The sequence below is a fragment of the Nycticebus coucang genome, chromosome 19 (assembly GCF_027406575.1).
Source record: "Nycticebus coucang isolate mNycCou1 chromosome 19, mNycCou1.pri, whole genome shotgun sequence".
NCBI lineage: Eukaryota > Metazoa > Chordata > Mammalia > Primates > Lorisidae > Nycticebus > Nycticebus coucang.
The window spans coordinates 18133365-18159942 of NC_069798.1; the positions used below are offsets into that span (position 1 = coordinate 18133365).

Below are 26578 nucleotides of genomic sequence, written 5' to 3' on the forward strand. Positions count from 1 at the left end.
ATTTGGTTATATGCTGACTCTTCTAAGATGGAATTGCATCCTTATAGAGTAGCTCTGAGTTTGCTCTTCACTCATGCCTTCTGCAGACTATTCTAATACTTTGCTATGCCAGCAACTTCTGGGTCATGCCATGTGAGGTACAACCAGTAGATCCTATAGTCCTAGGACAACTGTTGCCCTTCTTTTGCCATAAAGAAGGTGTGTCTTGGAGTATGCTTTATAGAATCTCATATTGGTAGATCAAATCCTCTTTTGGTATTCCAAAATTCATTTAACCATATACTGCTCATATTCTTTTCCTCTAACAGATAAAATTAGTTCACAGATGAGCAGTGAATATGATTTTAAACATAGTGTTTTCTAATAATGTCTACCATTTATTGAGCATTTAATGTGCTTGGCACTTAAGGGTTCCATCCCCACAATTACTCTGTAAGGAAGTATTATCTCCATTTTATATGTAAAAATAGGTTTGGGCTCAGTGCCTGTGGCTCAAGAGGCTAAGGTGCCAGCCACATATAACCCACATGGTGGGTTTGAATCCAGCCCGGCCCGCCAAGCAACAATGACGGCTGGAACCAAAAAATAACTGGGCGTTGTGGCGGGCGCCTAGTCCCAGCTACTTGGGAGGCAGAGGCAGGAGAATCGCTTGAGCCCAGGAGTTGAAGGTTGTTGTGAGCTGTGATGCCATGGCCCTCTACCCAGGGGAACAGCTTGAGGCTCTATCTCAAAAAAAAAATAACAATAATAATAAAACAATAAAAATAGGTTTGGAGAGATTAAGAAACTTTCTAATAAGTGGCAAAATGGGTATTTGAACTTAGGTTTCTTTAACTCTGCAAACTATGTTCTTTTATGGTTTTTTTGTTTGTTTTTGAGACAGAGTCTCACTTTATCGCCCTCAGTAGAGTGCTATGGCATCACAGCTCACAGCAACCTCCAGCTTCTGGGCTTAGGCGATTCTCTTGCCTCAGCCTCCTGAGCAGCTGGGACTACAGGCACCCGCCACAATGCCCGGCTATTTTTTGTTGCAGTTTGGCCAGGATCGTGTTTAAACCCACTACCCTCGGTATATGAGGCCAATGTACTACCCACTGAGCCACAGGCACCACCTGAGAGAACTATGTTCTTAATGACTTCTGTATTGATTATCTCAAACTTTTTTTCCTTAGGATTATTCTAAGTAGATTATTAGGCTAAAGAGTATGAATTTAGGCCTATTGGTAGCTTCCATCATATTGTTTTATGAAGAGGTTTAACCAATTTAGAATAGCAAAATAACCAATTTTGAGTATATCAGTTTTTTCATTGTTTGTATTTCTTAAAGATGTACATACATGGCCATGTATGTAGATGTAGTACATACAATGCCATGGTTAAAAAAAATACTGCAGAGAGAACATATTTAGCAATGTAATCTTAGATACTTAAGATGTACCCATTTATAGATTATGGGTTTTCAGGATACAGAGAGAAATTTATGTTGTGTTGGGATAATGGAAGGAACTCCACTATACTCATCCTTCTTTAGGGGCCTTCTGGGAGCCAGGTTAGTGGTAAAGTGAATTTTTGGGGCATTACTTCTCAAAGTATTTCTCCACATCCATGGACTTTAATCTTTCCCTGCCAGCTGCAACCACTGTTCTGTTTCTATGCTCTGAATATCACAGAGGTCTTAATAGTTTTAGAACATGAAATCTTGTCTTCATTTAGTTAGTAATCAGAGTTGTTGAACACTAATTATATTTATAGTTTTTATAAAAGGGACAGCTGGGAATTCTAAACCTGGAGTCTGTGAATTCAGATAAATAATCTTGTACTAAGCTCAGACTGAAACCTGGAATTTCTTTCAACTATGAAGTTCCAAACCATGGAGCCATATTTTTTAGCGTATAAAGGTATATGTGACTCTGTCACAATAGAAATCATTCATATTTTTATATTTCTTCATGTTATAGTTACCTTGAAATCTTGTCCATGCTAATTACCATATTGTAATTATGGTAGCTATTAGCTTCAGTATCAGTCTTGTTATTTAATATGTTACTAATAAAGAAGTTGCATATTATGTTAAAAATATTTAGTACATATAATTATTTTAAAATGCTATATCTGGGTTGCTTAGCTTCTTCCTTGAATTATTTTTCCATAAACATGTCTATCATTAATATTTCCATTTGGAATGTTCATTTTTGTAATTTAGATCGATGCATTTTTTTTTTTTCTTTTAAGATGGGGGTCTCTGTTGCCTAGGCTCCAGAGCAGTGGCATGTCATAGCTCACTGTAGCCTTGGCTTGAGTGATCCTCCCACATCAGCTTCCCCAGTAGCTAAGCCTAGAGGTGTGCACTACTATACCCAGCAATTGATACATGTTTAAACTGGGTTGTTCCTTAGTGATAGTCTAGAGCAGTAAAAATTATCAAAGAATGAAGTTAATATCTGTTCACTTTGAATGGTAAAGCATCTCAGTTTTAGACAGTTTTGGAAATAAGAAGCTAGAACTTGGAAATGAGAGAAGATAATATACCTTGTACTTAATTGACTGTAAAGGCAAATGTGCGTATTAACAAATTTTGAAATTATTTTCTATTAATAGATATTGGTAATTATTTAAAATGACTTGAAACATGACTAAATCTGGTAAATATAACACAAGGACTTGTTTGAAATCTTTGTGTTTGCTTTTATGTTGTGTTTGAAGATGAAGGTGGAGGTTAGCCTATTATATCAGAATCCAATGTGCAAATGATTTGATTTAGAATTCCTACTTCTAATTAAATACAAATAGACCTAAGTAAGCGCACTTTTAGACAGGTATGGAAAATGGCCCTCCTTGAAATGCAGTTTTGTCTGCTAAATTTGCATACAATTCATTTTAATGGCTCTTTGTATGATTTTCATCCATTTATTTCATATTTAACCCACCCTGTTTATCTTCTGTCCCTAAGATATGTCTAGTCAGTGCCAATGCTGTCTTGAAAAGCATGGAAGTACGATTGTCTGGTCTAGATACATAGTTAAAGTCGGTTATGATTGAGTTTAAGAGGCTCCATGCAACACTGAAACAGGATTGGGGAGATAGAGTAAGACTGGGATTATGTATCTCTCTCTGCCTCTAGAGAGGTGGGATTGGCATGGAACGTGTATGTATCTGGTAAGATACAGGTAGTAGCTGTGTTAGAAAACATTATGGACAGATTCTTGTGTTGGAGACAGGACAAAATATTGATAGAGAAAGTAGAATGCCATAAATACTCCCTCTACTCACAAAGAATAGGATACTTTTACTAAACTAAATTCACCATTTGATTGGATCTTGTTTTGCTTCGTAAGGGAGGAGAATAGTGTACCCCCTTGGGGAATCTGCCCTATCAGTCCTCAAAGGAAATCATAACCACCACCTAAAATTCCAGAGAGATAATGACTGGTTATAAGATAGACTCACTGAAGAAAGGGTCATATTTACTCAAACATTTATTAAAAAGCCTCCAGAAAGATTCAGAAGAACTGCATTGTGGTGGTCTCTGGAGAGAAGGACTAAAGCTATGAAAAGAAAGGAGACTTCATTTTCATTGTTGCTTTTGAGGCTCTATCTGTAATTAATAAAATTGTACTAATTTAGATGTAATTTTTTTTTTGGCCATTTTTGGCTAGGGCTGGGTTTGAACCCGCCACCCTGGCATATGGGGCTAGCGCCCTACCCCTTTGAGCCACAGGCACTGCCCTAGATGTAATTTTTAATTGTACCTCTTTTGCTCAACATTTCATCATTAATTCTAGTCTTCACCATTAATCAGTATATTTTACATTTTACCAAATTTTTGCCAAATGAGCCTTTGATTTGGCTTCTAATATTCAGTTTTGAAATATAACTTACAGAATGTCTCAAAATGAATTAGACAGCTTCTAATTTTGAGAAAAATCACATGGAAAGTATCTGAGCCTGGAGATTTGTGGAAGGGAGATCTCTTTGATTATTGTTTCACATTTTAAATTTGTCTATTCCAGTTTCTGTATCTTCTTGTGGCAATTTTGTCACTTCATATTTTTCCAAAAAAATGTATCCTTCTGGTCATTGTTTGAAATTTGTTAGCTTATGGTAGTTAATATTTTTATTATGATACAGTTTTATTATGAAACGTATAGACAAGGCTATGTGCACACATACATAATATTTACATAGTTGAAAAAATAATAGTAAAATGAAGGCCCATATATTCCAAACCCTCCAGAGGGCTATCATGTGTTCTCCTCTCCTGTCAGTTTCCAGTATTTTCATTTTTCTTACTATTTTCACCCTCTAACCATTCTTATACAATATACGCTGTAATATTTTTAAAGTGGGACATTTTGGTGCATTTTCAAACTCACCTATCTTGACTATTGCAGGAGGAAATTTTCTTGAAGGTGATAGCAACTTGACCTTTGTAACTATAGAACAGAAAGCATTTCAGTGAAAGTGATGATGTGATGTTCAATTTTCTGTATGAATTGTAAATAGTGTCTTACCCCTGCCCCCTAAACTTTTCTTATGTCCTATAGCTTTTAATGTTTGTCTTTAAAATAAGATCGCTTTATTTCAGTGTGGTTTTCTAAATTACTACCTGACTTGTGATTTCTTGTATCAAGCTTTTTCTCCTGCAGATGGTGCTAGAGTCACACTTCATTTCGATAGAGGGTGGAAGAAACAACTGAAATTTTTTTCATTGTGAACATAAGATATCACATTTTGTAATATTCCTTATGCTTACTGTAATGGTCTACATAAAAACGGTTTACTTCAATATAAGATAATCAGTATATTGTTCTGCTTTATACTTAAGAAAAAGGATATTCTATAGTTTCATATAAAGATTTGCTATTTCAAATACTTTTGGAGAGGTATTAATATTTTTTTGAGGATGTATATGTTTGCCATTGTTTCACAAACAACCCCAGGACAGTAGGTAACATTACTATCCTCATGTTTTATAGACAGGAATCAGAGGGTTAGTAGGATTAAGTAATTTGCCTATAATCAACACTTTGTAGGTGGCAATAAAACATTAGGTAGGTGAAATTTAAACTCAACTGTTCTAGTGCCAACAGTTCCTATAACTATATTACATTGCATTAGACCGGTAGGGTATAAAATAAAAACAAAGTTGCCAAAATTAATCTGTAATCTTTTAAGTGTGAAATGAGGCACCCTCTAATGTGTCATAGGAACACATATCTAAATATATATTACCTTTAATTTCAGTCTGTGGCTGTGCCAACCAATGTTGTAAAATCTTTGAATACTGTATCTACCTTGAAGGCTTCAACTTTGGGAGTATCATCCACCCCTTCAAATGAGCCCAATCTCAAAGCAGAGAACTTAGCAGCTGCTCAGACTGATCTTTCTCCAGTAAGCTCTCATTTGCACCTTATGTAAATATATTTCCTTACAAATCTTGAATACTGTTTGCTTACTGACATTTATGAGTATTTGTTTCCATTTATATATCCTTATGTAGACAATGCTAGAAAATGTGAAGAAATGTAAGAACTTTCTTGCAATGTTAATAAAACTAGCATGTAGCGGATCACAGTCCCCAGAAATGGGACAGAATGTGAAGAAGCTGGTGGAACAACTTTTGGTAAGTCATCTTGTAAGTGCTGTAAGAATCCATAGAACATGTTTTAAATAGGACGTTTAAATATATGTATTTCAATGAAATTTATTTTAAGTATATTTCCATTTTTTCTGGAGACAGAGTCTCAGTCTGCTGCCCTTAGTAGAGTGTGGTGTCATAGCTTTCAGCAACCTCAAACTCTTGGGCTTGAGCAATCTCATGTCTCAGCTTTCCCATAGCTGAGACTACAGGCACCCAGTACTATGCCCAGCTAGGTTTATTTTTCTATTTTTAGTAGAGACAATCTCACTCTTGCTCAGGCTGGTCTCTAACTCCTGACCTCAAGCAATCCACTGCTTTGGCCTCCCAGAGTTTTAAGCATACTTCTTGATAAACTTAGTTTTTACTCCTTGGAAGCTTTGAAAAGCTTATAAATCTTAAGACAAGTAAAAAAAAATCTTTTAGGTATTTTTTATTTATTTATTTTTTTTTTCAGTTTTTGGCCAGGGCTAGGTTTGAACCCACCACCTCCTTCATATGGGGCTGGCACCCTACTCCTTTGAGCCACAGGCACCACCCTAGGTATTTTTAAAAAATTTTTATTCTTCATTTTTTACTGTATATTTTTAAGATATGCAATATGATAGTTTATTATTTCTTTCTGTATACCAGTCTTGTTTTTCAGTGGTGTCCAACTTTTTTGTTTATGCCACACATTGGAAGAAGAAGAGTTGTCTTGGGCCACACATTAATTACATAAAAAGTAACAAAAGCTATGAGCAGGAAAAAAAACTCAAATGGTCTATGCATAATTTTTGCTATATCTAATACCACAAGTAAGCAAAACAGACCTCAAATGATCTACATGTGGCCCATGGGCTACAGGTTGGACACCCCTGTCAGATTAGCCTAAACAGGGCCTTGGAGAACAATTTTATCAATGGGAAATTGTTATTAGAATTACAAAATGTTGTTGGCTCATGCCTATATTCCTAGCAAAAGTGGATTGCTTAAGCTCAGGAGTTCCAGGCTAGTCTGAGCAAGAGTGGGACGCCGTCTATATTAAAAATAGAAAAACTGGCTCAGTGCCTGTAGCTCAAGTGGCTAAGATGCCAGCCACATAAACCATAGGTGGCGGGTTCAAATCCAGCCTGGAGCTACCAAACAACTATGACAACTACAACCAAAAAACAGCCGGGTGTTATGGCGGGCGCCTATAATCCCAGCTACTTGGGAGGCTGAGGCAAGAGAATCGCTTAAGCCCAGGAGTCGGAGGTTGCTGTGAGTTGTGACGCCACAGCACTCTACCTAGGGTGACAGCTTAAGGCTGTGTCTCAAAATATATATATATAAATATAAATAAATAATAAAAATAGAAAAACTGGCCGGGAGTTGTGCTAGGAACCTGTAGTTCTAGGTACTTGGGAGGCTGAGGCAAGAGGATCACTTGAGCCTAAGAGCTTGAGGTTGCTGTGAACTGTGATGCCATGGTACTCAACCCAGGGCAACTGAGTTAGATTCTGTCTCAAAAAAAAAAAAAAAAAGAATTACAAAATGTTGGAAAGACAGGCTATCAACAGATGATGAAATTCACTTCTTATATGTCCACACACCAAACTTTGGCACCCACAAAAATTAGTTAACCTTAGGCCTCACTTTCCTTATCTATAAGACAAGCAGAATGAATGCAATGATCTTTGAGGTTTCTGCAGGTGTTAAGGTACTGTGACTTTCAGCTGTCAAATTTCCTTGGTTTTTTTACATCCTCTTGCAAGGAAAATAGGTACACTAAAGTGGGTGCAGGTGGAAGTTAGCAAATAGATGGTTAACACATGCTGAGGATATAAGAGACAAATGTAATTTTAGGTTTTTTAAATAATTATAACCTACATATTTTTTCTGGTTATATATAGTTAGAAGTTTTTATGTATTTTTCATATAAAAATTATCTGATTTTTTTCCCAGTAGAAAACATACATATTTCAAATATTGTATGTGGAAAACAAGTATAATAAGTATTAAAATACCTTCTTCACTACTATTTTTATGTTACCTATGTTAGACATAGTAGAGCACATTTGAAATGGTTAGTTTTTCATTTGAAAAAATATTCTTATTTTAGATATTTAAAATTATAAACCATGTAAATAAGTTTTTAACTTAACTCTTTTTATTTTCTGAATTTTTTGTAGAGATGGGATCTTACCATATTGCCCAGGTTGGTCTAGAACCCTGGTCTGAGCCAGTCCTTCTGCCTCAGCCTCCCAAAGTCCTGGGGTTATAGACTTAGGCCACTGTGCCCAGCCTCTTTCTATTCTTAAAAACTAAGGACTCTACAAGGCATATATATATATTTTTTTTTTATGGGGTTGAAATTAAAACTGAGCCAGCCTGAGCAAGAACAAGGCTCTGTCTCTACTAAAAATAGAAAAACTAGCCAGGTGTTGTGGTGGTCACTTGTAGTCCCAGCTACTCAGGAGGCTGAGGCAAGAGGATCACTTGAGGAATTTGAGGTTGCTGTGAGCTGTGATGCCATAGCACTCTTGCCGGGGTAACAGAGTGAGATTCTATCTCAAAAAAAAAAAAAAAAAAAAAGAAATTGAGAAATCTTTTTTTTTTTTTTTTTTTATTTTATTTTTATTTATTTTTTTTTTATTGTTGGGGATTCATTGAGGGTACAATAAGCCAGTTACACTGATTGCAATTGTTAGGTAAAGTCCCTCTTGCAATCATGTCTTGCCCCCATAAAGTGTGACACACACTAAGGCCCCACCCTCCTCCCTCCATCCCTCTTTCTGCTTCCCCCCCCCATAAACTTAATTGTCATTCATTGTCCTCATATCAAGATTGAGTACATAGGATTCATGCTTCTCCATTTTTGTGATGCTTTACTAAGAATAATGTCTTCCACTTCCATCCAGGTTAATACGAAGGATGTAAAGTCTCCATTTTTTTTAATAGCTGAATAGTATTCCATGGTATACATATACCACAGCTTGTTAATCCATTCCTGGGTTGGTGGGCATTTAGGCTGTTTCCACATTTTGGCAATGGTAAATTGAGCTGCAATAAACAGTCTAGTACAAGTGTCCTTATGATAAAAGGATTTTTTTCCTTCTGGGTAGATGCCCAGTTATGGGATTGCAGGATCGAATGGGAGGTCTAGGTTGAGTGCTTTGAGGTTTCGAAATTGAGAAATCTTTAAAATTTCTATTTATTTATTTAAAAATAACATTACACGTTAACACAAATAACATTTAAATGAAAATGTATAGTTTCCAAAATAGCAATAAAATTGAGTGAGAGGAGTGGGATCGATTGCTTTACATTTTTTGCAGATCTCTTTAATGTTTGACTTAATAGAAAAAAGCTAGATTCTCATATCTACTTCTGCATTTAATATGTTTTGTAATGTGTTATTTTGGGGGTATTATTTGAAGAATATCTGGGTCTTGCTCAGAAAGGTGATTGGAACAGTGAGTATTTTAATAGTTTTTTTCCAGATTGTTATGGATATTCTTGAGAATCTACTGGTTTATTTTGCACGCTGAATCAATCTTTTTATCCATGTGTGACTTTTATAATGTACGTATTAGCCATTTGGAAAGTATTGGTTCACTGAGTTATGTGACTCTTCCAAATGTTTCCAAATTTGTTATTTAAGATATCAAAATAACTTGCTTATTAATTTTATCAATAATCCTATTAGAAAATTCTTTAAGTACTGGGTAACTATCAAGCTCAGAATAGTGGTTATAAATTTTCCAAAAGTCTCATTTTGGCTTGAGTGCGGTACAGTCAGTTGTTTTCCTTGCCATAACTGGCTTAGTTTTTTTTTTTTCTTTTTGAGACAATGTCTACTAGATACCCAAGTCTAAATAACCACAATTACTTTATCATTCTTTGTACTAAAAATGAACAAAACAGCTAATTCAGCTAGTGACTTGGTGCTTTTTCCTTGATCACTTCACTTGGGTCTGCAGCAGAAATGCTTTATGTGTAGTTACCATTGTGTTATACACAATATTAAAAAGATGTCTATAAAGAGTTGAGATTTGGTAAAATTAATTATTACTATTTCATCAAGGACATTTTAAAGTAAAACAGACTCAGACTAGAGGTGATAGCTCATGCCTATAATCTCAGCACTTTGGGAGGCCAAGGCAGGAAGATTGCTTAAAGCCAGGAGTTCAAAACCAGCCTGATCAACATAGTAAGATCTCATCTCTATTAAAAACAGAAAAACTAGCTGGACAAGGTGGCAGACACCTATAGTTTGAGGTACTCAGGAGGCTGAGGCAGGGGGAGTGCTTGAGCCCAGGATTTTGAGGTTGCACTGAGCTCTGATCACACTCCAGTCTGGGTAATGACAAGTTCCTCTCTAAATAAATGCAGGAAGGAGGGATGGAAGGGAGAGAAGGAAAGGGAAGGAAGGAACTGGCTCTATTTTTGTTTTTTTGAGACAGAGTTTCACTTTATCACCCTTGGTAGCTCGCAACAACCTCAAACTCTTGGGCTCAAGCTGTCTTCTTGCTTCAGCCTCTCAAGCTGTTGGCATTACTGATACCTGGCTATTTTTAGAGGCAAGGTCTTGCTCCTGCTCAAGCTGGTCTTGAACTCCTAAAGCTCAAGCAGTCCACCCACTTCGGCCTCTCAGAGTGCTAGGATTAAAAGTGTGAGGCACCATGCCTGGCCTCTATTTTTTCTAAACTGCAAATACATAGCCATGTACAGTATGATGACTATTTCACTTTGTTACTGACTTTTTTTACCAGAAGGAAAGGAAGAAAGTAGATAGGAGAGGGGAAGGAGGAACTGGTTCTATTTTGTCTTAATTGCAAGTACATAGCAATGTAGAGTATGATGAATATTTCACTTAATAATTGACTATTTTTTTTTTTTTTTTTTGTAGAGACAGAGTCTCACTGTACCGTCCTCAGGTAGAGTGCTGTGGCGTCACACGGCTCACAGCAACCTCTAACTCTCGGGCTTACGCGATTCTCTTGCCTCAGCCTCCCGTCCCGCTGGGACTACAGGCGCCCGCCACAACGCCCGGCTATTTTTTTTGTTGTTGTTGTTGCAGTTTGGCCGGGGCTGGGTTTGAACCCGCCACCCTCAGCATATGGGGCCGGCACCCTACTCACTGAGCCACAGGCGCCGCCCAATAATTGACTATTTTACCAGCAGTTTTACTCACTGTTGCTTTTGGTCCACCTGCACAAATCTTAGCACAGTGCAAAAAAAGGCTCCCTCAAAATCTTAGTACCTTTTTGAGACAGAGCCTCATTCTATCGCCCTGGGTAGAGTGCTGTGGCATCATCATAGCTCAAAGCAACATCAAATTCTTGGGCTCTGGGGATACTACTGCCTCAGCCTCCCCAGTAGCTAGGACTGCCACAATGCCTGGCTAATTTATTTTTCTATTTTATGTAGAGCTGGGGTCTCACTCTTGCTCAGGCTTGTCTCGAACTCCTGAGCTCAGGCAGTCCATCCACCTTGGCCTCCAGAGTGCTAGGATTATAGGTGTGAGCCACTGCACCTAGCCAAAATCTTAGTATCAATGTGAAAATAATTTAGACCTTATGATCCCTGAAATATTTAAGAATATAAAGTATTATGTAAGAGTTCCTCAGTTGTTTGGAACTACGATTGTGGACTTCAGTGTCATTCTATAAGTACAATTTTAGCTTGGTTAAAGTAACTTAAAAATGAAAGACAAAGCCTCAAAAAACAGGCTCACGCCTGTAATCCTAGCCCTGTGAGAGGCAGAGGCATGTGGATTGCTTGAGCTATAGGAATTCAAGAGCAGCCTGAGCAAGAGCAAGCCCCTGTCTCTAAAAATAGCTAGGTATTGTGGTGGGCACCTATGGTCCCAGCTGCTCGGGGGGCTGAGGCAAGAGGATCACCTGAACCCAATAGTTTGAGGTGGTTGTGAGCTGTGATGCCACGCTACTCTACTGAGGGCGACCAAGTGAGACTCTGTCTCAAAAAAAAAATTAAAAACCAAAAACCCAAATTTCAAATGTCCCAAACCAAACAATTTTGTGTTTCTTATTCTAAGACTCAGGTGTCTTTCAATATAGCATTATTCTGCCAATCAACTCTTTTTTCATTTTGGTTCTGGGATATTTTTAAAAAATTATTCCTTCATTGTATTCTGTGTGAATAAACATCTTTATCATTTGTGTTTACTCATTTCACAAGTGACATGAAAAAAATGCCTATTTAATGATGGACTTTACTACTAATAAAAAGCTTGCTGTGTCTTCCATCATGAATTTCACACTTTGCACCTTTAAAATATCTGTAGGCCTAAAAGTGAGTTGTTTTTATTCTTATTCCTCAGGATGCAAAAATTGAAGCAGAAGAATTTACTAAGAAACTGTATGTTGAACTGAAGTCTTCACCTCAGCCTCACCTAGTTCCTTTTCTTAAGGTAGAATTATGTGTTACTTAGAAGAAATAGTTTGGGATAGATCACTGTAAAATAATTTAAAACTGAGTATTTCAATATGATAATTAAATGTGATGATGCTAACTGTGGAAGAAACCTGTCGGTGCTTTTGAAAGCTATAATAGTGTTCTTTTCAGTTGAACACTTTGGAAAAAAACAGAAGTAACATGTTATTCATGAAGGGAACTTAATGATTATGTTGTTTAATGGTTGTACAGGAATGTGTGTGTGTGTGTGTGTGTATACAGGCATATTACAGAGATATTACAAGTTTGGTTCCAGACTAAAACAATGAAGTTAATATCCCAATAAAGCGAGTTATACATATTTTTGGTTTCTCAGTGCATGTAAAGGTTATGTTTACATTATACTATAGTCTATTAAGTGTATAATTGCATTATATCTAAAAAAAATGTACATACCTTAGTTAAAAATATTTTATTGCTAAAAAGTGCTAATGATTATCTGAACCTCCAGTGAGTAGTAATTAATTTTGATGACAAAATGTCTTGCCTTATTGATGACTGCAGACTGAGCAGGGTAATGGTTGCTGAAGGGTGGGGTGGCTGTGACATTTTCTTAAAATAAGATAATAATGAAGTTTGCCATGTCATTTGACTCTTAACCTTGAACAAAAGATTTCTCTGTAGCATGTGATGCTGTTTGCTAGCATTTTAAAACCACAGAACTTTTTTTAAAAATTAGAGTCTATCCTTTCAAATCCTGCCACTGCTTTATCAACTAAGTTTATATAATATTCTGAGTCCTTTGCTGTCATTTCAGTAATGTTCACAGCATCTTCAGCAGGAGTAGATTCCATCTCAAGAAACTACTTTCTTTGATGATCCATAAGAAGCAACTCCTCATTTGTGAAAGTTTTATCATGAGATTAAAACAATTCAGTCACCTGAATTGACTGAATTGGGTCCTAGAGCTTTAGGCTCCTCTTCTAATGCTACTAGTTTTGTTGTTACAGCTGCCACCTCTGCAGTTACTTTCTCCACTGAAGTCTCTTGAGACAGAGTTTTACTCTGTTACCCAGCTAAAATGGAGTAGTATAATCATAGCTTATTCTAACGTCAAAGTCTTGGGATCAAGTGATCATCCTACCTCAGCCTCCTGGAGTGCTAGGATTATAGATGTGAGCCACCATGCCCCCCCTGGATGGTCCTGTTGGTTGAATGTTTAGAGAATTCTTTCTTTAGTCTCTTTCAGTGCAAAGTTCTGTAAGCTGTATAGGTGTTGTGCTTCTCAAAGATAACTCTATTGAGTATATATCTGTGTTTTGTACTCATTGGATATAGTGCACAGGAGAAGAAGGAAAATTGCTAAATACTTTATATTTACTTTGCATTGTTTATACTTAATTTTCCTATTAATTTTTTGAGAATAGGTGCCAGGTAATATGTATAGTGTTTTCCATTTTAGAGAGGAGAAAAACATTTTAATTGGCTAAATAGTTCCTCTTCTTCCTCTTCCTTTTTGAGTCAGCGTGTCAGTCTGTTGTCCAGGCCGGAATACAGTGCTGTGATCTTACCTTACCACAGCCTAAGTGCTTAGCTTACTTAGCATTCCTGAGTTTAAATTATCCTCCCACCTTTGCCTCCCAAAGTGCTGGGATTATAGGCATGACCCACCATGCTCAGTCTAAATTGACTAGCTTTTGATCAAACTTCACCAGTCTAGAATTTGGTCTTTTAACTCACTAGGTAGCACTACCTTTAAGTTATCAAACATTACCATGAGGTATTTGTACTTGGTATCTGTTTTCTAGGCATATATCCTTATGGGTTTTATTCTTGAAAATTTTTTCCCCTTATCCTTGAGAGCTTTCTGGGGTATTGGATGTTCATAGGAATGAGGGATTTAGCATTTAAGCTTAACATTGGCCAGGTGAGCAAGAGAGAATTCAGATATAAACTTAAATATTGTTTGTCTCTTTAACATTTCCAGTTGTGTTTTTCTGAGAATTTCCTCATTACATATTCTGTTTAATCTTAAATCATTTATTCATGTATTTCTAAAGCAGTTTGTTTCCTGCCACTTTTAAATTTTGGAAAAGGATTATGAGGGATTATTTTTGGCTTTTTACTTTCTTTTGTTGCTGTTTTATGCATATTTAAAAATTTTTTTTTCGGATAATAATCTTTTTATAAAGTAAAGGAATGAAGTAAGAGCTCTCATTTGCTTCTTAAGTAGGGACTGTGATTTTATTTTTCTTTTGAGAGTCCTTCCATTGTTTCTAGCTTTTAGCAGGCAGTCTTCACCACCTGTGAAGATAATCTACCATCTGTCCACTTTTGTGTCTTTTTTTCTTATACAGAACAAACAAAAACCCTGGGGATCAAAAGGCAGAACCTACTGGTTTTTTAAACTGTCTTTACTCTTTCAGCAGGATGCAAAGATAGACACTAAATTAAAATCTAGTTAGAATACATCCAGCTCAACTAGGAAGTTCTTTCAGATCTTAAAATTCACTTTGTCTGTATTCCTTTTGTTTAGATGCAAAGACTTTGTAGAGTTTGAAAGTAAAAGACCTAGATTCTCCTGTAGGGTAAATAAAGTTATAATTACTGAAGTTATTAATATTCTATTGTGGGATTTAGGTGACTACAAAAAGTATGACACAGTGTTTTATTTTACCAGATTGATATTAAAGTATATAAAATAGGTTTCATAACAAGACATAATTTCATATTGAAAAATAAAGCAGTTTAGGCTTTAAGTTTATTATATCTTGGATATTTATAGGATTTAAATAAGTAATATCAGATGTCTTCAATTCAGATACTTTGTACACTTTTGGTTTTATGTTAAAGATATGAAATATAAAATTTTGTTTTATTAAAGCTGATTTATTTAGTTATCAGTGTTTTTTCCCTTCCCTGTTTCTAGAAAAGTGTGATTGCCTTACGACAACTTGTGCCTAACTCTCAGAGCTTCATTCAGCAGTGTGTTCAGCAGACTTCTAGTGAGGGAGTAATTGTTACCTGTACTACAACAGTAACAACTTCTCCTATGGTGACAACACTTTCCTCAAGCCAGTCTGAAAAGCCCATCATTGTTTCTGGAGTGACAACACCTAGAACTGTGTCAGTGCAACCTCTGAATCCACTCACAGGTCCAAGGGAAGCAAAGACTGGAGTTGTGACACTTCATTCCGTGGGCCCAGCTGCTGTACCGGGCCCACCTGCTATACCCGGAGAAACAACAGCTGGAACTGTTTTCCTTCAGACTTCCAAACCACTTGTGACATCTGTACCAAATACAGTTACAACAGTCTCACTTCAACCTGAAAAGCCAGTTGTCTCTGGAGCAGCAGTAACAGTGGCCATTCCAACAGTAACTTTTGGAGAAACTTCAGCTGCAGCTATATGTCTTCCATCTGTGAAACCTGTTGTTACTTCTGCTGGGACTACATCAGACAAGACTGTCATTAGCGCTCCAGTCCAAGTCAAAATTACCCAGCCTGGTCCTGTCCTTTCACAGACAGCTGGCATTCAACAGGCAGTTAAAGTCAAGCAGCTAGTAAGTAATGTTTTGTTTTTTCCTCAATTATTTATTTTGAAATTGTTAAACATTCACAAGACTGGCAGGACTAGTAAACAGTTGGCAAGACCTTTACAGGGTATACAGTTTGGTCAGTTGTTAATTTTTTACCTCATTTTCTTTGTCTCTCTTTCTACTCACATCCATATATACACACATGATTTTTTGCTGAACCATTTGAGAATTGGTTGCAGAAATGGTGACATTGTACAGTGTATGCATCTCTTAAAGGGTGTTTATTTTTTTACATAGCCACAACATACTTGTCACACCTGGGAAATTAATTTTGGTATAGTATTTCTCCAGCTCCGGTGATGTTTCTTTAGAGCTTTTAAAAATTTTTGATCTTACATCTAATGAAGAATTGCACATTACATCATATTTTAATTAACATTTCTCTTTAGACTCTTCTAATCTAGAGTAGTTCTCTAGCTTTTTGTAGTTATTCATTACATTGTAATGTTTTAAGTGTCCAGGCTAATTGTTTTGCAGAATGTCCCTTTATTTTGTTTTATCTCATTTCTTCAAGATTAGATTCAGGTTAAATATTTTTGGCAGGGTTATTACATAGGTGATATTATGGTAACATTTCTTTTTTTTTTTTTTTGTCACCTTCGGTAGAGTGCTGTGGCGTCATACCTCACAGCAACCTCAAACTCTTGGGCTCAAGCGATTCTCTTGTCTCAGCCTCCCAAGTAGCTGGGACTATAAGTGCCTGCCACAATGCCTGGCTACTTTTAGAGATGAGGTTTTGCTCTGGCTCAGGCTAGTCTCTTCTGAGCTCATGCAATCCACCCACCTCGGCTTCTCAGAGTGAGTAATATATACATTTTTTTTTTTTAAGAGACAGGGTCTCACTTTGTCGCCCTTGGTAGAGTGCTGTGGCATCACAGCTCACAGCAACCTCCAGCTCTTGGGCTTAGGTGATTCTCTTGCCTCAGCCTCCCCAGTCGCTGGGAATACAGGCGCCTGCCACAACACCTGGCTATTTTTTTTTTTTTTTTTTTGTAGAGTCTCACTTTATGGCCCTTGGTAGAGTGCTGTGGCATCACACAGCTCACAGCAACCTCCAACTCCTGGGCTTAAGTGATTCTCTAGCCTCAGCCTCCCGAGTAGCTGGGACCACAGGCACCCGCCACAACGCTTGGCTATTTTTGTTGTTGTTACAGTTCAGCCAGGGTGGGGTATGGTAACGTTTCTTAAAAAAAAAAAAAAAAATTGTTGAGGGAGAGGGAGACAGAATTAGATAAGTTGTTTTTTCCCTAAATATGGTAGGTTGGGAAAGAAGGAAATTTTGACTATTTCTTGATTAGTGTTTAGAGTGTTCTACTTTATTCAAGAAAAGTTAAGTTTTATCAAAAGACATTAAAAGTATTGTTAACCTGTGGTAGATACCACATGGTAAATTAATAGTTAATCATTATTTTTACTATAGTTGTTCCCTGCACTATATCATTAACAGCTTGTTGGTCTTTTGATTTTTGGTAGTTGCTCTTATTCTCTATTGTAACTCTGTATGTTGGAGGCTGTGTTTTAAATCTCTTTGTTTAGGATAAGAGGTTCTTGTCTGTGGATGATTGTCTTCTGAGGCAGAAGGATAGTTCTGGGCATAGGATAAAAGGGGAAAGATTGGTCACCAATATTGGAGACTAGTCAAACTATTGGGTTCGGTAGAAAGTAGTACCCATTTCCTGACTACTAATCTTTTCTCATCCCTTGCTATTCTTGGCATGATTTTCAAATGGAAAAGTGTTATCAATCTTTTAGGATTTCTCTTGGGTACTTGCATTTAATCTCAGAGATAAAACAACATTATAAGAAGCTATCATTCTGGGCAGCTAGTTTTGGGAACCACCGGAACAGAGGAATTGCCCCAAGGAAAGGCTTGTTTTTGGTGGCACTGAACAGAATTGAAGTCCTCTTTATGTGTCATAGCTGATTCTTAAATCAGTATTAGTCTTTATTGAGCAGCTATATATAGCATATAGGTTCTTGAGGCGAAATACTTTATAGCCACCTAGAGTTTTGGGTTTTTTGTTTGTTTGCTTGAGATAGACTCTCACTTTATTGCCCTCAGTAGAGTGCTGTGGCGTCACAGCAACCTCCAACTCCTGGGCTTAGGCGATTCTCTTGCCTCAGCCTCCTCAGTAGCTGGGACTACAGGCACCCACCACAATGCTGGCTTTTTTTTTTTTTTTTTTTTTTTTTTTTGTAGAGACAGAGTCTCACTTTATTGCCTTTGGTAGAGTGCTGTGCATTTCAGCTCACAGCAACCTCCAGCTCCTGGGCTTAGGCGATTCTCTTGCCTCAGCCTCCCCAGTAGATGGGACCACAGGCGCCCGCCATAACACCCAGCTATTTTTTGTTGCAGTTTGGCCGGGGCCGGGTTTGAACCCACCACCCTCGGTGTATGGGGTTGGCACCCTACTCACTGAGCCACAGGTGCTGCCCCCGGCTATTTTTTTGTTGTTGCAGTTTGGCCGGGGCCAGGTTTAAACCTGCCACCCTCGTATATGGAACTGGCGCCTTACCCACTGAGCCACAAGCGCCGCCCAAGCCACCTAGAGTTTTAAAAGTGTGTCATTTATATGGTATGGGTTTTTAAATAATTTTATAATGAGAAAAATGTAGGAAGAAAACTGAGAATCCAGAAATTCAAAGTGCCCCCGCCCCCCATTCAGTGGCAGCCAAGTAATGGATCTCAGACTAGAACCCAGAGACTTTTTTATTGGGTTATGACATTCCTGTCTATTTTGAGACAGAGTTTCACTATGTTGCCCTGGGTAGAGTGCCCTTCGTCACAGCTTATAGCAACCTCAAACTCTTGGGTTTAAGCGATTCTCTTGCCTCACCCTCCCAAGTAGAAGTAGCTGGGACTATGGGTGCCCGCCACAACACCTGACTATTTTTTGGTTGTAGTTGTCATTGTTGTTTGGCAGTCCCAGGCTGGATTCAAACCTGCCAACTCTGGTGTATGTGGCTGGTGCCCTAGCCGCTGAGCTATAGGCACCAAGCCTATGTGGGTTTTTATTTTTTTTAATAAAACATTAGACTTTTAAATTTTATTTACAAAAATTAGAAAACTGAATAAATCTTACTCCCCATATTCCATTCAGAAGTTTGTTTTAAGATTATGAATCATGGCTCAGTGCCTGTAGCTCAGTGGTTAGGATGCCGGCCACATGCACTGGGGCTGGCTGGTTTGAACCCAGCCCTGGCCCGCTAAACAACAGTAACAGCAACAACAACAACAACAAAATTTAGCCAGGTATTGTGGCAGGTGCCTCAGCTCAGCTACTTGGGAGACTGAAGCAAGAGAATTGCTTAAGCCCAAGAGTTTGAGGTTGCTGTGAGCTGTGATGTCACAGCACACTACCGAGGGCGACACAGTGAGACTGTGTCTCAAAAAAAAGATTATAACTCATCCATATTAGCTGTATAAGAGTTTAAGTTCTAAATAGTTCATTATCAATAGCTGGTTGAAATACATGGTAAGTATTTTTCTTCTTTGACGTAAAGAAAAATATGACACTCTGCTATTTTTTTCTTTCTTTTTTCTTTTTTGAAGCTAAAAGTAAGGCCTTGCGATTATTATTTTTTTTATTGTTAAATCATAGCTTTGTACATTAGTGTAATCAAGGGGTACAATGTGCTAGTTTCATGTATAATCGCCTTGCTATTATTTTAATGTCTTTTCCTTTATTCCTAAACTTCACCTCCTGGATTTCTTAAAGTGGTGTCTTAAAGAATGCCTTTAGCATTGTCACATTCCAAAAGGTTTTAAAAAAATACTCTAAAAAAGGGCACATAAAAAGCTCTTATGGTTCAGAGATATATTTTGAAATATTTGTGGGTATAAAAAGATATGTCTGAGATTTGCTTTAAAATAATTAAAAGTGGCAAGGAAATGGGTAGGTGGTATAGATGCAATAAGACTGGTAATGGTTGAAGCTTGGTAATGGCTTATGTGTTTTTGTTTTATTCTCTCTACTTTTGTATATGATTGAAATTTCCCACAGTAAGTTAAAAAATAAAAATAGAATCCATATAGAAATTTAAACTGGACACTGTGAAATATAAATTTGAATTCTACCCCAAAAATAATATGTGAGATAGTCATGGTTTTTACTTTTAAACAAAATAATTTTGCTATGTACAAATTTATATCTTAAGTAAATATGCTTGTTATGCTAAGATAAAGGTACATTTGCAGCTGAGTGAGCATAGTCTATTATTAAAACTGAAAGCTTGTCCTTTTCTAAAGCTAGTTAAGCTGAATGAATATATTGATAGTTCTCATTGTTTCAGTTAGTTCAGCAGCCTTCAGGAGGCATTGCAAAACAAGTGACCGCACTTTCCCATTCCTCTGCATTGACCATTCAGAAATCTGGACAGAAGATGCCAGTGAACACTGTAATACCTACCAGTCAGTTTCCTGCAGGTAAATGCTAACCTATCTCAGCCCATCACACTGGGTTGTGAACTTTCTTGTTGTTCTGTTAAGAGAAGAGAGGTTGGTCTTTTAAAGTTGGCAACTATGAAAGAAGACTACTTACTGCATTTTCATATATACATTGTAGGTGTATGTGTTGTTTTGTAATAAAAGAAGCAACTACTAATAGCATTCTATAATTAGATATAATAAATTATTAGGAAATGAGGACTTTTAATACAAAATTTGCTATATCCTTATTTCGCCTTAAAATGTAGTTGTTTCGGCTCGGCACCTGTTGCTCAAGCAGCTAAGGCGCCAGCCACATACACCTGAGGGGTTCGAATCCAGCCAGGGCCTACCTAACAACAATGATGGCTACAACCAAAAAATAGCCGGGGGTTGTGGCTGGCGCCTGTAACCCAGCTACTTGGGAGGTGGAGGCAGGAGAATCGCATGAGCCCAGGAGTTAGAGGTTGTGGTGACCTATGATGTCACGGCACTCTACCCAGGGTGACAGCTTGAGGCTCTGTCTCAAAAAAAAAAAAAAAGTATATATACACAGAGAGAGAGAGAGAGCTGTTTCTTTGAATTTGGAAATCAGGCCTGTGTAGTGGCTCATGCCTTTAATCCCAGCACTTTGGAAGGCTGAGGTGAGAGGATCTCTTGAGGCTGGAAGTTTGAAGTCACCCCGGGCAACACAGTGAGACCTCATTGCTACAAAAAAATAAAAATAAAATAAAATAAATTTAGCCAAGCGTGGTGGTGCATGCCTCAAACTATCAGGAAGCTGAGACAGGAGGATCTTTTCAGCACAGGAGTTTGAGGCTGCAGTGAGTTATGTTTTTGCCACTACACTCCAGCCTAGGTGACAGACCAAGACCTTGTCTCTTTAAAAAAAATCAATCTTATAAATGTATGGTAGAGTTTTTAGGTATTTTAAAATGTATTGCTATAAAAAAACTAACATGTTTCAGCAGCCTTTTGTTCATATTTTTATAATGCTGCTAATTCTATAGACAATTTGAGACCATATTAAAAGAAGTGGAATAATTTTTATTTTGTAAGATCAAGTCTTATATGGGGGATAAATTCATTTATTTTGTTTGAATTTAAACATGATTCTAGGGCAACTTGAAATTTTCTTTGATTATTCTATATAAAAAACTGTTGTCCTGAATTTTTCTCAATGTGGCATGATTGCCTTTTTGTATTCTACTTTTTTCTTTCTTGTTTTTACAGCTTCCTTTGTAAAGCAAATTACTCTGCCTGGAAATAAAATTCTGTCACTTCAAGCATCTCCTATTCCGAGAAATAAAATAAAGGAGAATGGAACAACAAGCTTCAGGTAAAAAGAACAGTTACAGGTGGATTAAGGAAGTAATATATCTCTTAAAAAAGATGGCAGAATACTATCCTAATAAAATAGATTTATTGATGCCTTTTCAGAAAGCTAACAGTACTTTATTGAGTATAATTTATAAACAGTAAAGTACACAAATCTTAAGTATAGCTCAGTGAATTTTGTCAAATGTATACACTTGTATAATCATAATTCAGATCAAGATACTGAATACATTCAACACTTTTATATACCTTTCAAATTGATTATCTCTGTTTTCTGACTCAGCAGCCACGGTTGTTATGTCCATCACCATAGATTATTTTTGTCTATTGAATTTCACATAAATGGAACATTACATTATTATGTACTCTTTTGCTTCTGACTTTTTTACTCAGCATGTTTTTGATATTATCCACTTCATTTTGACTATTAGAAGATTGTATTGCTGAGAAGTGTTTCATTTTATGAAATTAAATTTGTTTAGCATTTTTGCTATTGATGAACATTGGTTAATTTCCAGGTTTTGGCTATCATATATAAATCATCTATAAACATTCATATATAGAATTTTGTGTGATTATAGGTTTTTATTTCTCTGTAGTAAATATCTAGGAGTATGATTACTGAGTCATTGGGTAAGTATGTGCTTACTTAAAATCCTGCTAAACTGTTTAACAAAGTGACTGTAACATTTTGCATTGCTACCAGCAATGACGAGAGTTCTAGTTGCTCTCCAACATTGTTAGCACGTGCTACTCTCAGTTCTGTTCATTTTTTACCAGTCGAATAGGTGTCTAGTAGTTATTATGGTTTTAATTTACATTTTCCTAATAATTAAGGATATTGATCACCTATTCTTGTGCCTGTTTGTTATCCATATACCTTCCTGGTGGAGTGTGGTCATATCTTTTGCCTATGTTTGCTTATTGCATTGTTTGCATCTATATTTAAGATCCAAGTTCTTTTCCAGATAAATGATTTGGAAATGTTTTCTTTGTGGTGTATTTTTTCATTCTCTTAACAGTATCTTTCACAAGTGCCATGGCAGCAGCCTAGCTCACAGAAACCTCAAACTCCTGGGTTCAAGTGATCCTCCTGCCTCACTCTCCTGACTTCCTGGGACTACAGGCACCACCCCCTACCCACCCCAAACCCCTGGCTAATTCTTCTATTTTTAGCAGAGCAGAGTTTTACCCTTGCTCAGGCTGGTCTCAAACTCCTGAGCTGAAACACGGCATTATTGAAGAATTTGTCCTTCAGTGATCTATAATATCTTATGTCATATATGTATGATTATATGTATGAGTCTTCTCTGAGCTGTCCTTTTAGTTTGTTAATCTTTCTTTTTATCTTTATTTTATTCAATTTTAAAATTTCTAATAGCATACTCTTAATTTATTAACATTAAAATTTTATATCTAGTAAAGCATGTCTCCTGTTTGCCTCTCCTCAATTTTCTCTCCTTCCTCTGCTTCCGATCCCTTCTTCTTGATTTCCTAGGCTATACTTGGGCTTTTGTTATTCCTTTACTTTTAAGAATCATCTTGTTAAGTTCCACCAAACATCTTTGTTGGAATCTGAATTGGCGTGTCCTGAGTTCATGTGTCTATTACCCTCCAGCTGATTTCTTTCTAATTTTCAGCCTTTTATCTATGAATATGATTTATACAGAGATTTATGTCTTCAGTTATGCATGTCTTCTTTTTTTTTTATTTGAGACAGGGTCTCACTATGTTGCCCTTGGTAGAGTCCATGGCATCACAACTCGCAGCAACCTCAAACTCGGGCTTAAGCGATTCTTGCCTCAGCCTCCCGAGTAGCTGGGACTACAGGACTTCAGGTGCCTGTTACAATGCCTGGCTGTTGTTTGGTTGCAGTTGTCATTGTTGTTTAGCAGTCCTGGGCCGGGCTTGAACCCGCCAGCTTCGTGGTATGTGACTGGTGCCCTACTTACTGAGGTATGGGTGCCGAGCCTACATATCTTTTTTTAACATATTTCAGTAAAGTAATACAATTTTATTAATACAAATTATACACAATTTGTTGCATTCATCTGTTAGATTTATTCCTAGGTACCTTATCTTTTCGTTGCTATTTTAAATAATGTTTTTAGTAATTACATTTTCTGTTAGTAGAATATAGAAAAGAAGGGTTTTTATTTCATATACCAATGAAATGATAATGACTTATCAAATCATTATTAATGACTTATTAAGTCATTATTTCTAATAATTTTCAGATCATTTTAGGTTACTTATGTAGATGATGTCGAGGCTGAGGTTAGAGTTACAGATCCTTTTCTTTTATTTGCTTTCAGTATTTGAAAGATGTCATTTTGTTTTTTTCTGGTATTTGTGTATGTGTTCACACTCAAAGGTAAACATGTAAAGAAGTCATCCTGAATCAAACTACTGAGAAGGAGCAACACATTTGGAATTCCAGTGACTTCAAAAATAGATTGTGATTAAATATTGAATATTAAAAACCATTACAAATATTTAAAAATGAAATACGGAAACACAAAAATGAGCAAGAAACAATTATTTGTTAAAATACAGAGGGTGCCCCCAAAAGGTATATAAGTTTTAAGAAAGGAAAAAACTGTACTAAAAATCGTAATATTCAGTGTATACCAATAACATTTGTTATCTTGCCTATTGTATCTTGTATCTCTTATAATTGCAGAAATCAAGCATGACTTGAGTATTGTAATTTTAATACAGTTTTTTCCTTTCTTAAAATATGTACACATTTTTAGGGCACCCTCTGTGTGAATACAAAGATTTGAAAAAGAGCCAAAGATGACTTTCGGAAGTGAAAAATGTAGTTATTGAATTTAAAACTTGTTGGATAGGTAAATCAGATTAAACCTGAGGGGCTACATTGAGTTTGCTTTATTTCAGAAAGGATTTGTGACTGTTTGTGGTAAGAACCAGGGAAGACTATTAACTTGAAAGAACCATCTTAGCCAGGAGTCTCTAATGAAGCTTCCCCACTGTAACAGAGACCCAGGGACTAGTGCTAGCCACAGGCATTTGCCCCAGAGGCAATTCTTCCTTTAGGATGTGCTCATTGCTTATTTTTACTGACACCTTTGAAAGAATCTGTGAACCCAACAATAGAATGAAAATGCTTTATGCTGGTGTAGTTATAGTGCTGTATAAAATTGCTCCTCAATAAATCTAGTCCATTTACTGCCTGAGGCAAAAGTGTCACCATTTGTATTTTCTTTGGGAAATTTCTGGCTTATTACTTTTGCTAATTTATCTGTTGAGTACTTTATTGCTTTTTAGGCTTATGTAGATCTATTGAAGAATAATCCTTTGTTGTATGTGTTATAAATATTTTTCTCCCCATCTTTTAAAGTTTAACTTGTAACTTTGTTTTCCGTGTCTTGTATATGGAAATTTAAAATCATAGTATTAGGTTTAGCAGTTTCTTATTTTTGAATTCTTATCTATCCTTCTGTAGTATGCCCATAATGATGTGCTTCTATAATTTCTTTTAATACATATACATACACACTTCATGTATGTTGTCTTACATCTTGTTTGTCTCAAAAGTAGTTACTGAAGACCTCATGATCTTTACCTTTCCTTTATCTTATAGTAAATTCTCACTTATACAAGGTACATTCCATGTGAGTGATAGGTTTTTGTTTGATTTTGATGTTAATATTTTGCTGTTTTTGATTAATAATATTATTACTTATCTTTATATCTGGTAGTGTAAATCCTTTCTCTGTATTCTTTTTTATCAAAAGTATCTGGATTTTACTTGTTATTTTTCCCTTGTGCATGAATTTTAGAATCAGCATGGTAGTTTGGTGAGGTTACTTTAAGGGAGGAATTGCTTTTTTACAATTTGAAAGATCCCATCTGAAACAGTGGTTCTATTTGTTAGAATTGACTAAGGTTGTAGGTAGCAGAAAAAGTGAAAAACAATTGCATGAGCAAGATAGATTGTCTTCATGTTCAGGAAAATAGGAAGTAGTCCATCCATTGCAGGTTATCACGTTCTCTCATTGTTAGGGACCCATGCCCCTTGTTTGCTTTCTTTCTGTTCTTCAGACACACTAGTCACAGTACCACTGTGCAGTTTTAGATGTGGTATGCACTGAACTCTGTCTCCCAGTCTTCATATGACATGCTCCTTCATATTTAAACATTACTTCCTTAGAGATTTTGGTTGGCAGCTTTCACACTCAAATCTGCTGTCTTAAGGCACTTACTTAAAATACTATTGTTTATCCCTCCATGTATTTCCTATTCCTTTTATTATTGTATGTATAACTAGTGTTTAGAGCAATGCATGGTTCATAAGAGACATTCATATATTTGTTTAAATAATTAATTTTGAAGAAAGAACAGAAATGTGGTATGTGTATACTACGGAATACTACTCAGTGAAGAAGAAGGATGACTTAAGCCTTTTGCAACAATTTGGGTGAAACTGGAGACCATTATCCTAAGTGAAGTTTTAAAAAATGGAAAAACAGGGGCAGAGCCTGTGACTCAGTCAGTAGGGCGCCGGCCCCATATACCGAGGGTGGCGGGTTCAAACCCGGCCCCGGCCAAACTGCAACCAAAAAATAGCCAGGCATTGTGGCGGGCGCCTGTAGTCCCAGCTACTCGGGAGGCTGAGCCAAGAGAATTGCTTAAGCCCAGGAGTTAGAGGTTGCTGTGAGCTGTGTGAGGCCACGGCACTCTACCGAGGGCCATAAAGCAAGACTCTTGTCTCTACAAAAAAAAAAAAAAAAGGAAAAACAAACACCACATGTACTCACTATTAAATTGGAACTAACTGAAGAGCACATATGTGCTTAGAGGGAAGTAAACTTAATGAAAATAAAGTGGGGGGAGGAGAAGAAGGAGGGGGTGGGTGAAAACCTACCTAATGGGTATAGTGAACTCTATCTGGGTGATGGGCACACTTTTTTTTTCTTTAGTAGAGTGCCATGGCATCATAGTTCACAGCAATCTCCAACTCTTGGGCTCAAGCAATTCTCTTGTCTCAGCCTCCCGAGTAGGTGGGACTACAGGTGCCCACCACAACTCCTGGTTATTTTTAGAGACAAGGTCTCCCTCTTACTCAGGCTGGTCTCGAACCCGTGAGCTCAGGATAGTCCACCTGATTCAGACTCCCAGTGCTAGGATTACAGGCACCTGGCCCAATTTTTTTTTTTTTTTTTTTTTTTTT

The 26578-nt window shown here is 36.9% G+C and overlaps 1 protein-coding gene across 1 annotated transcript in view; it reads left to right on the top strand.

Moving 5' to 3' along the window:
- TAF4B (TATA-box binding protein associated factor 4b) overlaps positions 1-26578 on the top strand; it is a 121304-nt gene that overhangs the window by 15577 nt on the left and 79149 nt on the right. Inside the window, exons 5-10 of the mRNA XM_053571933.1 lie at positions 5245-5391; positions 5501-5623; positions 11946-12035; positions 14949-15581; positions 19911-20043; positions 21277-21382. Coding sequence (XP_053427908.1) covers positions 5245-5391; positions 5501-5623; positions 11946-12035; positions 14949-15581; positions 19911-20043; positions 21277-21382 — 1232 coding nt within the window. The remainder of the gene's footprint in view (positions 1-5244; positions 5392-5500; positions 5624-11945; positions 12036-14948; positions 15582-19910; positions 20044-21276; positions 21383-26578) is intronic.